The 15,018-nt window shown below is 35.7% G+C and overlaps 1 protein-coding gene across 2 annotated transcripts in view; it reads left to right on the forward strand.

Annotated features, from left to right (window-relative positions):
* The window catches only part of WWP1 (WW domain containing E3 ubiquitin protein ligase 1), a 43,428-nt gene extending 30,644 nt beyond the window's left edge, over positions 1-12,784 (forward strand). For both annotated transcript variants that reach the window (XM_009276038.2, XM_009276039.2), the window contains exons 16-23: positions 1,485-1,644; positions 4,470-4,603; positions 4,698-4,838; positions 6,389-6,509; positions 7,735-7,839; positions 9,119-9,215; positions 9,538-9,610; positions 10,813-12,784. In XM_009276038.2, the coding sequence (XP_009274313.1) occupies positions 1,485-1,644; positions 4,470-4,603; positions 4,698-4,838; positions 6,389-6,509; positions 7,735-7,839; positions 9,119-9,215; positions 9,538-9,610; positions 10,813-10,912 (931 nt within the window). In that variant the 3' untranslated portion in view covers positions 10,913-12,784. The remainder of the gene's footprint in view (positions 1-1,484; positions 1,645-4,469; positions 4,604-4,697; positions 4,839-6,388; positions 6,510-7,734; positions 7,840-9,118; positions 9,216-9,537; positions 9,611-10,812) is intronic.
* Positions 12,785-15,018: the final 2,234 nt, after the last annotated feature.

Below are 15,018 nucleotides of genomic sequence, written 5' to 3' on the forward strand. Positions count from 1 at the left end.
ACTGAGTAAATGTTCATGTACTAACTTGCTAATGTAATACTGCATTAATACAAATATAGAAAGCTGATGCACCTGGTTTATCACCTGTCTCTCAGCAGGCTAAACTCAGTGTTCCCTGCAGATTTTTACCTTGTGTTTAGCAGGACTAATCTGACACTACATCCTGTGGCTAGTTCTAGCTGTTGACGTGAAAAATTCATTACTTCTGCAGACTTCTTGTTGATGACTGATTTCTTTGATTCTTCCTTTGTTATCTGGCTTTGATCTAATTTAAATGCCTATTAAATTTGATGCTTCTATGCAGAGTTAATATAATTGTCTCAGTATAAAACTTGCATAGAATGCTGTACAACATTCTTGTGCTCGTTAAAAGATACACAGAACCCCATTAGCGTTATCGTATCCTGGCTGCCTTTCTCTGTTTACTCTTTCTCCTTGGCCTTGGGGTTGGAAGCGTATTGTAGCGAATCATGATCCATGACTTGAGTTTCATAGAACTGTTAGGAGAAACATGCCAGCAAAACCTCTCATTTCTATTCCCTGATATCAGGTAAATATAGGGATAGAAAAGATGCCTCTTAAATGTGACAGCTGAAAGGCAGTCAGGATGGAATTCAGTCCCTGTAGTTATTATAGGACGGACTTTTAGCTTTTTTTGCGGCTTTCCCCCAAACCTGGTTGTTAAGTTCTAAGCATTTAGGGCCTGATACAAAAACTCCTGAGTATATACGACTGCTGCTGAGGTCTCTGATTATATGCAAATACTATAAAGCAACAAATATTCTAAAAATCAACTATCCTAACACTGATATACCAGATTCTATTGTTATTTCAGGTCAGCTGAGTTGGAAACTATGAAAGTGGTGAATAAACATGTATTAGTTAAATCTCAACAACAATATGTTTTCACATTGTCATGTCCTTTGGGCTTAACTGATGCATGGTAATTTGTTAAACCACAGTAACTCGGCGTGTGTTTTGCTGTCAGATTGGGAAAGCAATTAAGGTGTGCTGTGGTTTGGGTTTTTTGGTTTTGTTTTGCTTTACCTAGGTTGTTTATAATAAGCACTGCCCGTGGAATAATCTGTAATTTTTTTGAATAAAGATTTGAGTTGTATGCAGTAAAGCAGGCATGGGGAAGATAAATACTGTGTACTGGTTGAGGCAAGGACTCTGTAGGCAAAAATGTTACTAATATGCAGCTAAAACCTGTGCTATAAGAGTGTGTTCAAGGTGACAATCTTAACAATCATTTCTAAACTTTGGAAACCATGACTTTCTAACATTATTGTTTTTAATAATGAATTTTTTTATATTTAAAAATATATAATGCCATATATTATTCTGTGATTCTATACAACATTGTTTATATTATTTTTCTAAGTTTGCATATATTTTGACCATTTTGCTAGTTACCTAAGGGGAATGGTGATAAACATCTGTATTTGATGTTTTTTATGTGTATACATGTTTTTTTTCCTTAGAGAATGGTTTTTCTTGCTTTCCCATGAAGTACTGAACCCTATGTACTGCCTATTTGAATATGCTGGCAAGAGCAACTATTGCCTGCAGATAAATCCAGCATCAACAATCAATCCTGACCATCTTTCATATTTCTGTTTCATTGGGCGCTTTATTGCCATGGTAGGTTAGATTTTTAAGGTTTTATTATTTGCTGTAGCTATACATTTATTCCTGAACAGTATTTGTTTTTACAGTTATTAAAGGTTATATTAATCTCTTAGAAACGGAAGATTAAGGCATGCAAGGTTATTGAGCCAAAATATTGCCTGAGAGTTAAGTCTCTTACACACTCAAGTTTCCTGGGATAGTGATGAAAGTTAATGTGACATTCAATGTAATATTTTATTTTTATCAATTGGATGTGTGTACTTCATGCAAACCCCTGTTTGATTGAGTGTCCGAATACTGATGCTCTGAAAAATGTGACTAGCATTTTCCAAAAAAGGCTCCTCGGTTAGACTTGGCATACCTTACTGTATTTGAAAAAATGAGTTAGAAATGTTTTGCGGAGTACACTGAGCCTCAATTTAAACGTACGTACTTGGATACAAAGGTCAGATACTGAGGAGAGCAGAAGCTGGCAGGGAGCTGATTCTCTGCCATCAGGTTTCTCTTAAACTAAAAGCTGACGAGGCGTGTTTTATCATTTCTTCTTCTGGTAGCACTGAGTCAATTTTCTATAGTGGAGTTCTGCTCTGTCACATTTCTTTCCTTCCATGTAGTGATACAGTCATCTTTCCACATAATCATGATATCTACAGGTAGCCCTCAGCAACATCCCTGGGCACGGTGAATAGTGAAATCAAAAAGAGTAGATAAAAGTGCATTTTCAGATTGAAGAGACTGTCATCTTCTCCTGTTGTTCAGGCTTTTTGTGTGAAATTAGAATAAATACAAGCAAAGTGTAACATAAAAGGAAAAATATTTTCAGACTTTAAGTTAGGTTTGGGGGTTTTCTTGGTTTTGCTTTTCTTATAGATGGTTCTTGAAAAACAAATTTGTTCAGTTTTGATGATAATATCTCTGATTTCAAGGATTTTATGGCCAAGTTCCCCATTTCTGTGCTGTCATGAAAATTTATTTCTTTCGGTTAACACTTTCAACAGGCTGCCAACTTTTTTCTTTTAGAACCCTTAGCAAGCTGTAATGCCATTTAGCAGGAAGACATGATAAAGCCAATTAGGTGCTAGGGCCAAATTCTGTTTCTTTTAGTCGGTGATTTTTGATCTTGTGCATAAGATAAATCCATAGTTGAAATGTTAACTTTAGGAAACCACTTCATAAAAGTACAGATCATAGAAGAGAACTTAATTAAAATATTTAATATAATTAAAAGACAGACTTTTCTTTCCTGATGTATTGTTGTATTTTTATTTTAAATTCTCTAAGGGGGGGGCAGGAGAGAGAAAGAGACCTGTGTAATGGTGCCTAATGTGGTCAGCTGCAAGGTTTGAGTATATTCATGGTTTATAATGGATGGCACTTCCTGCAGTACTTCCTGGGATACCCTCTAGTGGCTTAAAATAGCTCAGATAATAATGTAAGTGGGAATCATTTTAAGGAGATAGGCTTTTTAAGTGCAGTTGTAGTTTCTGTCCTTCTCACAGTTTAAAATAGTTGTGATTTTCAGATCATAAAGACTTCTTTTGGTTTTAAGTACTGAAATAACCACAGATGTTTTCGACTGATGACTGAAACGGGGTTAAACATAAGGAATACACATCTTACTCTGTAACAAAAAGCTGTTAAATGAGGTTGGCTGAGGCAACTTTTATATTTTGCTGTAAGATTATCATAGACATTAAATGAGATGATTTAAGAGCTTACTTTTGCAAAAAGCAGGGAATCGTATAGCTGGATGCTGCACTTGACATTTAATTTTTCTGCTTCCCATGAGAAGTATAGACTAGTTTAGAAATAAATATACAAATAAATAAATAAAGGCCTTGAGAGAACCGTTTTAAGCTCTCCTAAAGCACAAGAAAATGCATGCTAGAGTAAGCCTTAGGGGGGAAATTAGAAGGTGGGGAAAAAAGATGGATCCTTGCCTTTTTCAGGAGGAAATAGGCCATTACACTGGCTCTTCTGCTCATAGAATTTCAACTGTAAGGAAAGACAAGCAATGAATGCCATACATGGCCTATGTTTAGGATGATTTTTTAAAGAGGTATTTTAGTGAAGAAAGTGTACTTGATAAGGATGAGGGAAAAAAAATGTTTTCATAGTTAGAGCTGTGCTCCGTTAGCTCTCAGATGCACTGAGTCAGCATAGAGGTTAACACTGTGTGTGTGTGCGTGTGTGTGTGTCATGCTATGCTTCAGTACTAGAAACTAGCTTACACCCTTTGTGCACAGGTGGTGAGACAAGTGTGACCATGTTTTGGGTTTTTTTCCATTTCATTTTTGCAGTAGAAGGGAAAATCTCATTTCTCAGTTCTGTTACTCACCTATAAAAAATGTGATTCCCAAAGCTCTTTCCGAAGCAGTCTGTGGCAACATTTTTGAACTGTTTTTTACAAGCTGCAGTAGCATTGCATAAAGGATGATTTTGCAGGATGTACGTATGTAGTAAAAAATGGCAGTAGTACTCAAGTAGGATCGAGTATTATGATCAGGTAGGATCAAATAGCACTTGGCATATATACCTATCCATATAGTAATTTCCTCCTTTCATAGGCTTCATTCTTTTATGAGAAGTTTTTTTTTACTCAAAGAATTTCTAAATTGTAATGATAACATATGCTTGGATAAATTTTGTCAATTAATAATTTTTTTTTCTTCCCATTTAATGTAATGTTTTGTTCTTTTTAAATACCAAGCTGCTACTGCTACTTGGTGCTTTTTGTTATTTGAAGGAGAAAGGAAAAAAAAAGAATTCAAGTCCAGAAATACTTCAATAATTCAGTAGTTCAATAAAAGCTAAACAGACTTTTTTCTGTTCAACAGGCATTGTTTCATGGGAAATTTATTGACACTGGTTTTTCTCTGCCTTTCTACAAACGAATGCTGAGCAAAAAACTTACTATTAAGGACCTAGAATCTATTGATACTGAATTTTACAACTCCCTAATTTGGATAAGGTTTGTAGATTTTTGTTTTGTGTGTGTGTGATGTTTTATGGATTTTTTTGTTTATATAGAATTCATTGCGCTTTTTTTTTTTCTTTTCATTCAGGGATAATAACATTGAAGAGTGTAACTTGGAAATGTACTTTTGTGTGGATATGGAGCTGTTAGGAAAAGTAACCTCACATGAGCTGAAATCAGGAGGTTCAAATATCTTGGTAACTGAGGAGAACAAAGAAGAATATATTGGGTAGGAAGGTGTAGATGTTGAAAAAAAGTGTTCCATATTTCTGTTGTTCTAGTCTTTCTTGACACAGTGTATGATTTGGTTTTTCTTTTTTTTTTTTTTTTCTGTTACTATGTAATTTGTGGGACTATTATTGAAATGGTATCTTGGTACACATGATCTCTTGGTACATTTTGATCTCTCCTGTTCCCCTCTTCCCTCTCCCCCCCCCCCAAAAAAAAAAAAAAAAAAAAGACGACCTGATAGAGAGAAGATGACCTGTCTTGTTATTACATGTACAATGACAGAACAGGTGAAACTGAAAATGAGCAAACCTATTTTCAGTAACTTCAGGTAACAAATCCAGGTGGAGGGAAGACATGTATTTGACAGAGGATTTCAAAATTGTTCAGAGCTTTGCTGTCACTGTGGAAACTGAAATTCAGAATGGTGTATAATGTGGTGTGACTTAAAATATTTTTTCTCTTTGTTCTGTTATGCTGCTCTTTCCTGCTTCTCTCCTAATCTTATCACTGCCTTTCTTTTTCTGAACATGTATTTCTGATCCATCTATTCAGAGTGATCTCAAAAGCAGATGTACACAGATCCTTGTCTGTGACACAGTGTATGTCCAGTGCTGCACATAAACTTTCCACTTAAATTAGCAGTCTTTAGTTTCTCAGTGAAATAGTTTCTATAGTATGTATATATATTTATTGTCTTCTTTTTTTTTTTATTCAGAAGTGGCTTGACCATTTTAGTTGAAACTTAAAAAATGTTACCTCTTCCTCCAATCTTAGCATAAATCAGAAGCTCAAAACAGAAAATGCCTACTCTTTGATAAAGCTGGAAATAGTCTTATGCTGGAAGCATTGGGCAACTATAGTTATAGGTATTATAAGCAACAGTATTTCTTATTATTCTCTGCCTACATGGTGTCTTTTGCTTAAGAACAGAATATTTTAAAATCAGTGGAAATTTTTCTTTTCTACCATTGAAACACTAGTCAGAAGCTCAAAACAGAAAATGCCTACTCTTTGATAAAGCTGGAAATAGTCTTATGCTGGAAGCATTGGGCAACTATAGTTATAGGTATTATAAGCAACAGTATTTCTTATTATTCTCTGCCTACATGGTGTCTTTTGCTTAAGAACAGAATATTTTAAAATCAGTGGAAATTTTTCTTTTCTACCATTGAAACACTAGGATTATGGACTTTTTAAGCGAAAGTAAATTTCGCCATAACAAAATCATAATGCCCAAGTAGCATTATTTTCATGAAAAGGCTGCTGAATTTTGATTAGTGAAAGGTTAATAATACTAATTTTTTTTTATTTAACTGGAATGGTAGTCTAAGTGCATCTTGCTACTTTTACTGTTGCCTGAGTTTGGAGATCTGTGATAATATTAGTATGGTAGGTCCCTTATAATCTATGGAATCATATACAGTGTAAGAACGTAAAATTGGAGGGAGCGTTACCTCATGGGAACACACATGCAGTCATACATGTTTGAACTTTGTCATGTTGAGTGCTAATTGATGTTTAACTTATGTTTGGTTTTTTCCATCTCAGGCTAATGGCTGAATGGCGATTTTCTCGGGGAGTTAGAGAACAAACCAAAGCTTTTCTTGATGGTTTTAATGAAGTTGTTCCTCTACAGTGGCTACACTATTTTGATGAAAAGGAGCTGGAGGTGAGGTTTTCTGTTCAACATTTTTACCTTTTGCAAAGGTAATACATATGGAATGATTAAAGGGATAGGTCAGCTTGAATCTCTCATCTGTGGCATGCTGCATTTGATAGCTTCTGGAACATGGAGAATTTAATAGGAGCAGTGGGGGTAAATCATGGCGAAAAGCCAGTATCTATTGAATTGGTGTTTTGTGGTGTTCAGCAGTTGGGCATTTTAGATTCCATCCTCAATATTAAAATGTGTTTTGCAAGTTTCTATGAAAGGATCAGAATACGAGGTCACAGATGGATCTGTTAGTCATAGAAAACTTTTCCCCCTGTGGTAGATGGGTAGAATTACCTTGTAACAGATGGCACAGAGTTGATTCTGGTGTATAGTGATCGCTTAGTTTCACATACATAGTCTAGGATAGGTTCTAGGGTTATTACACTTAAGGACAGAAAGTTGGAGGAACAACAAGGTTTGAAACTGAATTTTGCAGATCCTCAATATGTAACCCAAGGGCTGGTAACAGGAATCGCTTGCGTGCACCATGTTTACTTAACAATCAGCCTGACTTATGTTCACTGTTGGGGTTGTGATTTGGAACAGGGACAAAAGGCTCTGTAGTGCTATGCTTATTTATTTCTGTGAGACTTGCCAAGGTTCCCTGTATATAATGAGCAGTGTTCTGAAAGCTTCTTAAATTAAATGGGAGTTTTTCCTGAGAAAGGACTTTGATCTATCTTATTTTAGTGTTCAGTTTTCTCAGAGGCTTTGCCTTTAGCACTTCCAGCTTTCATTGCCTCTCATAATGAATACTTTGCAGACTTATACTTTGCAGTGTGTTTTATCTTTACTAGTACTAGCAGTAGCAGCAATGTAATCATCATCATCTTGGAATATGAGGCAAGGTTTTAATGGGAAAGGTAATACCCTCTTTAACAAAAAATTTCCTGTTATGGGAGAGGTAATATCTTTTATTATTGAATTATTAGTCAGAAGAAACTAGGTTTCTGGTATGCAGGCTTTCAGACCATTTAAATACATAAACAATTTCAGAGGAGTTCTGTAAACTTAGGGGAAAGGAAAATCTCAACTGTGGAGTAAAATAAAAAAATTCCCAGTCCTTTTTTGGGAGCAAGAACTTCCATTTTTGTTAGCGTGTCTCATACAAGATACAGAATTAACTCTTAATTTATGTGTGTAGACATGTATATTGTCAAGTAATCGTTCTCTTTTCTAGGTTATGCTCTGTGGTATGCAAGAAGTTGATTTAGCAGACTGGCAGAGGAACACTGTCTATCGTCATTACACAAGGAATAGCAAGCAGATCATATGGTTCTGGCAGGTATATTGATCAGTAAAATTTCCGGCTTCTTTAGATTTTGTTTTGTTTTGTAACACAAATGACATGTGGAGTGGAAGGATGCTATCTGAATGAAGGTTCTTGCTGCTTCCTTTCTTTTTTCTTCTCAGAGAAGGAAAGGAGGATTACTGGTTCTTAGGGAGCATACTTTAGGGTGGGAAATGGCAGATAGATACCCACATTACATTTGGATGGCTGGGTCATGAATACTTTTTCTATATCTTGTCCTTCTTATTGATTATACAACGATAGAGTTTTTTGTATTCTTAGCAGTGATCTACCTTCTGAATGTTCTTATATGTAGTACACCTGTACATCTGAAATGCCACATATTATTTATGATTATTGTCCTATTAACTGTGCCAGTCTAGCACTGACTGATTATACCTCACATTTTAATGAACTTGGCTAAGAATTGTTTTCAGAAAAAAAACCTCCAAAAATGCTATACAGGCTCGCAGTTTCTATGAATTTCCCTAAAGAGAAGTCACAGCTAGGAAGTTCCTGTCTTGTGATAAATCACCATTTTGGAGATGCTTTTGATAAAGTTCCTATAAGAAAATGATGCAAATCAATTACTTCCTAGCTTATTTATATTGCCAGAATAATGTAAGATCTGATGGTATGATCTCTTTTTAAGAAGCTTGGTACTGAAAGAATCTTAACCAGAAGTTCAAGTAACTTGGATATGGTTTCGACATTTATGGAACAAAAATACTCATTTTGTTATCCACGTTTTTCTGAGTCAAAATTCTAGTTGTATCAATGTTTCCTCTCTTACTGAGATGTTCTACATCTCTCCTCTCTTTTCTTCCTCTTCCCTTTCCCAGTGAATTTCCTTACAAAGCGATGCAGCTGTTATGGATGTTGTTTTCTCTCACCAAGACTGCCAGATGCAGGGAATACTTCAGTCTTGAAATACCCAGAGCCTGGGCTAGGCTATTGCTTTGTTTAATCAAAATGGCAATAGTATTCATATAAAGCATTGGCATGATTTATATTTTAGTATAGAATAAAATAGATCAAGATTCTTCTTATTTGCTGTTCCCAGCCTTCACATTGTAACAATCGACAGTGCATATAATCTGAAATCACTGTCCTCTCCCTCCCCCCAGTTTTGCTGAAATCAAGAAAGGTAAACTGTTCTCAAGGTGATGTCTTTTTAAATGGAATTACACTTTTTCAACAATCTCGTGGGGTTTTTGTTTTTCTCCAGCTATGTTAAAGATTTTTATTAAGTAATTTGAATTTCTGTGCCTAGTTTGTAAAAGAAACAGACAACGAGGTTCGCATGCGACTTCTGCAGTTTGTCACTGGCACTTGCAGATTACCACTGGGTGGATTTGCTGAACTTATGGGTAAGTAAAAGGTGACCAAAACTTTTATACTGTAACTGTTCCATTTGCAAATGAACCACGCTGCAAGTGTAGAGATAGCAGGAACTTCATGTACATCAGCTTGGATCTAGAAGGGCTTTTAATATCAGAAATCCCATGAATACATTTATAAATTATTAGGAAATTAGCTCATTTCTATGAGAAGAATGTTCATATTGATGTAACATTGAGTAGCACCTATTGAGCTCTGTCTGCTGTATCCGAGTTGTGTCTTATGTCACGTATATGTCATGTGTGCTACTTAAAAGGAACAGATTACACTTTTAAAAATATTCTTTTCTAGGAAGTAATGGTCCTCAGAAATTCTGCATTGAAAAAGTTGGTAAGGAAACGTGGTTACCAAGAAGTCACACTTGGTGAGTTGTTACATGTAAACTTTCTGTACCATTAGTGGTTCTCTCTTCTGGTCTTGCATTTACCAAATCAAATGAAATCTAATTTGAATCAGTTCTCTATCTCCATCTTCAGCTTCTTTGATTGCTCTGACGTGCCAGTATTGAAAACTTTTCTGATTGCCCTATTCTTAAATTTTGCTGCGGCACTGCACACAGTTTGTCAGTATGAGATCTATCAAAAGTATGATATTACCCTTCTTGCATAGAACTGAGAGGTGTTTCCCTAATTCTTTATTTTAGAGAATATTAAATAACTGAACAAAAGTCATGTTGGTATTAGGTATATAGAGCTATTAGATACACTTATTATAAAGTAACATTCCAAAGATAAATGTATAGTCATGAGAAAAAGTAGTGTGAAAGAAATCTCAGCAATCGTTCCAAACAAGGATGCTTAGCCAAGAATGCAGATATCTTTTCCTGCCAGGCTTCAGACTATTACTGGCTTGGCATTCCTATGCCAAACTGGTGCAACAGGTACACAGATCAGTTTCCCCTGTACACTGTGTGCAGAATGGACACACCTTCCTTTGGCAACATTGTGACAATAATATTCCATCATACTTTTAAACTACTTCAGGGAATCCTCCATTTTACCATTTTCTCCACCTGTGCTGTTTTTTCAAGTGATGCTGGCAAGAGTTAAACATCCCTCTTTGTCAAAGATAATTTTGGGGAAGACATGGAATGAAACAGAATTTTGGCAGAAGCCTTTTAGGGTAAAGTTTGTGTGCGGGCCCTTTGAGTGGAGGATACGGGGGGCCCCCCCCCCCCCCCCCCATCCAGGCGTGCGTAGGAAGAAAAATTCAGCTTTTTTTTCATGCCCTTGCTGGAATTTGGAGATGCATCAAACTAGGATGATATTAAACTTCATGGTGAACATTTCCTTTTCTGAGTATTATAGTTCTCTGCTTCTTGGGCTGTCTTTAGTCTTCAAAAGTCCTGTTTTTTGTGTGATGTGATAGTAGTCTCTTGTTTCTTACAATATTCTGGTTTTACTGCTCATAGAAATGTCAAGGCACTGAGATTGCACTAATTGCTATTTCTTCATTTCTAATTATTAGATCAGAACATTTTTAACTTCTACTATAGCAGTCGAGTTCTGTAGTGTTCTACATGGGATTCAGATAAACTTAACAAAATTTTGGTTTTTTTCTGCTCAGTTTTAATCGTTTGGATTTGCCACCATATAAAAGCTATGAACAACTAAAAGAGAAGCTGCTCTTTGCCATTGAAGAAACAGAGGGATTTGGTCAAGAGTAGAAGTGGCTTCTATTCAAAAAGGAGATCTTGCATAATAAAAGGCCCAGCCAACTAAAATTGCACACTTAATTGTATATAAGCTTTTTGTTCTGTACAGTGATCTTTCTGGAACTCTAAAAGTATAATTGTTCTCCGTTCTTCCACAAAGATATGCAAAACAGTTCAGCCTTTTCTACTTTTATTTATTGCCCTTCCAAAAGACCAGAAAAACCCCTCATAAATTTTGAAAGCAGACAAGAGACTTATTTAAAATATATATAAAAAATTTAAATATATATACTAATAGGCTCTAGTTTTATAGAGCTTTAAGTGTATGAAACGTTGCAGCCATTTAAAAGGGCCTGGATTTGCTTTATCTTGGCTTTATTATTAGAAAAATGTTTAAACTGCTCTGTGTTCTCTCTTAAGAAACATCTCCAAGTTTGTTTTATTGCATGGCTGTTCTAAAAGGTGTTAAAGGCTTAGGCCAAACGTATCCTAAATATGTAGAAAGATGCTGCTGGTATTTGAGATGACAGAATATGTTGTTCTGTCAGTTTAATTTTTTTAAATACGTAAATAGCTGATATATCCCTCTCTACTGATGTAGCCAAGGTCATGAATAAAGCCTTTACTACTTGCACAAGAGTCATGTACAATAAGATGAATGTGATTTAATGTTGAAGGGAATTGGTGCCACTGTTCTGACTTACTGTAGGAGCTGAACAGAGTATTTTAATTCATTTGAGCAGCATTGAAATTTGTTTACATATTACCTTGGGTTATTACCACGAGGATGTTAGGTAATCTTCAAAGAAAAAATAATAATAAAAGAGAAAATATTACACATTCTCTCCTTGGTCTGGTGTCTTACAGGTTTCTTTTTTGTTGTTGTTTTTTGTTTCCCTTTTAATCCGTGATGTCCTTTTTACAACTTTGTAGAGTATATTAATGTAAACTGAGCTATAAGGGTATACAAAAGGTAATGTGAACTTTGCTGCTTTCTATGTTCATGTTCAGTTTCAGTTACTGGATCTAGTAAACCCAAATAAAATGAAAGTTACCTAAGCTTTGCACAGATAAACATATTCTTAAGTATTAAATACTCTCATTCCTCTTTAAGTTCTTACAGAAATTCAGATGTACCTGAATTATGTATGTCTAAAACCTGTCATTCTTTTATGTAGGTCAAGTTTGTCCTAAGGGCACAATAATAATAAGGGCACAATAATATAAAGCCATTTTTAAAATTAGTCTATTGGCATTGAGAGCATTTGACTGCAAAGATGTGTTTTAAAAAAAAATTAACATTTAACACCTTATTCATGTGAGTTATATTAAATGCTACTTTTAGCAAACCGTGCTTCCTTATTATAGAGTAAAAACATGTTTAAAATTACATTTGTATTATGCTTTAAATATTAACTGTAAATTCCATTACATTTAACTTATACAGAATTTTGTACACACGTGAAAATGATTTCTTAGAATATGATTAAAATCACTTCTGTAACATATCATATTGCACTGTTAAAAGTGTACATGCAGAAAAAATAGCTGTATCTGTTCATGTATCTTTCCAATACAGCAACTGAATTCTGCCAAAATTTTATTTTTCTACATATTGGATTCTCTTGAGGCTTTGTATTCAATATGCATAGCATACTGTGGAGCTGTTAACCTGTACATAGCTTTGGTAACACCGGTAGCGCGAAGGGCCCAAGAGACTGCTATCTTAGAGGAACTTTCTGTAGGAGTTTAAAAAACTTCCACCACTTTGAGGGTTTTTCATACTATATCAAATATCTTCTGCGAAACCATTTTCATAAATATAGCATTAAATTAATTTCAAGTGCAAATCCACTTAAATTATGACTTATGCTGGTTAGAATGGAGGAAGCTTTAAAAAAAAAAAAAAAAAAGCAAACCCCAGGCAGTTAACAAACACAATCACTGGGCTTGCCTAAAAGACAATTAAGAGGGCTAAATGTCATAGAGTTGAACTTCATGAATTTGCACTAATGAATCACTTGGTGACCCACTACCAACTGCTGAATTTTGTGAATCTGTGAGTAAGTGAACAAAATAACAATAATAAAAAAAAGACAGCACATCACAAGAATGTAGTTGCTTTATTGTTTTGATATTTTTAGCTGTCTCCTAACTGCAATAGTTTTTCCTGTGGGTAAGGGTTAGTAAGCAAGGAAAAACCAAACCCAGCGGCCTTCTGTACATGTATGTGATCTATTAATTGGTTTCAAAGGACTGACTGAAAGCATGGCTCTTAAGAGGAAAAAAAAAAACCAAAACCACAACAATTTATATACTCGTGTGTGTGTGTGCGTGCGCGTGTACAGTTAACTTGGACTTTCTGGGAATTTCAGTAACACTGCATTGTAACTTTGTCTTTTCCCATTTGCATTCCCCATAGTTCAGCTGTATTTGGGGGGGAGGGAAGACTGCGAAGAGAGGAAAGGCAGCCAAGGCTGGAAAAAAAAAAAACCCAAAACCACAACAATTTATATACTCGTGTGTGTGTGTGCGTGCGCGTGTACAGTTAACTTGGACTTTCTGGGAATTTCAGTAACACTGCATTGTAACTTTGTCTTTTCCCATTTGCATTCCCCATAGTTCAGCTGTATTTGGGGGGGAGGGAAGACTGCGAAGAGAGGAAAGGCAGCCAAGGCTGGAGATCAGACGAGGGAACCGGTGAGGTAATACTACTTGAAGGAGCTATCGTGTAGTTCATGGGTTCTGTTTGTTCCTTTCTTCCTGTAAGCAGCTCAGCTGCTCTTCTCGAAACACTCAACAATCTTTACTTGGTACCTAGATAGCCTTCCTCTTCGTGCAGATACTGTTTCCTGCAGCAGAAAAGGCACAGGAGTAAGGTGCCTCTGCCACAAAGCCACTAGAAGCGTTTTGTATATGGCAGATGTTTTTGTAGTGCATGAATGCAGAAAATTCAAAGAATCTCTGAAACGCTACATGTCGACCACCCTGGGCCTTTGACATATCGAAGACTTCATTTTGATGCTCTACTAATAGAAAGATAAGAATTACTTTACCATAATGGAAAAAAACATTTTTTAACTAGCTTTGTGGTCTGAGGCTAGAATTAAAGCTCTAGATTGTCTCTCAGCTGTGGATTTTTACTACTGACTTGGCCCAGGCTTGGTTTGTTAGTCAAAGCAATTTATGCCCTTCTTCATCTTCCTCCTACAGATTGCAGTATCTTTTTCTAGTAAAGCAAACACTAGGTATTTACAGTCAATTTGTTCTAGGTTGTTAGACTTTCTACTGGCAATACCGCACATATTTAATTGCCTACCATTTTTTCATTATTTGGTCCTCTTTTTCTGTTGGGTAATCAGTATATATTGTTTGGAAAGTCTGGAAATATTTTCTATGCTGGATATCTAACTTAGGTTAATTTATTTTTCTGGTGAAAGTTCCTGCTAAAATAGTTGCAAGACTAAGAAGAAAGTTTCACTTTATCTCTACAAACAGAAGTCTATATGCTTCCAAATTGTAGTTCCCTTCTAACGTACTGGGAGTATGCATCATCATAGTCTAGGGGAAGGAGTACATATGTCCAGCAAACATTGTGCAGCCACTAAATCCTCAGAATTCACAGCCTCTCAATGTGCAAATAAGTATCCATATTTCACAGAAAGCTTCTCACTGCATATGCTGCTATCACCCATAAAAAGGAATTTCTTAGGTTTTCCCTACTTCACTTTGTTTGTTTGTTTGTTTTAAACCACAGCACTTTTTGCAAAGTCAAACACTAGCATTTAAGTGTACTGGAATTAAGATTGCTTGTGCAGCCTTAATTAGAAATCTGTAGGAGCATCCAATAATGTGAACATATATTATTCTTGAAGGCCGTTGAACCCCACAGAAGGAGAACACTCTAGAAAAAAATTGCGGGTTTATAATTATGTCATGGTCCTGTACCTCCTTTCTTTAAAGTTATGCTAGTCACGTTTCTTATTATTCCTCATACGTAACTTGTAGCTGAACGGTGTAAAAAACTTAAAAACCTGCGCAACCACTGTCCCAGCCTTTCCCCTCCGATATATACCCTGCTTGTCCATGAAGCCCTTTATTCCCATGTGAATCAACAG

Source organism: Aptenodytes forsteri, unplaced genomic scaffold, assembly GCF_000699145.1.
Source record: "Aptenodytes forsteri isolate BGI_AS27 unplaced genomic scaffold, ASM69914v1 Scaffold433, whole genome shotgun sequence".
In the NCBI taxonomy this organism is placed as follows: domain Eukaryota; kingdom Metazoa; phylum Chordata; class Aves; order Sphenisciformes; family Spheniscidae; genus Aptenodytes; species Aptenodytes forsteri.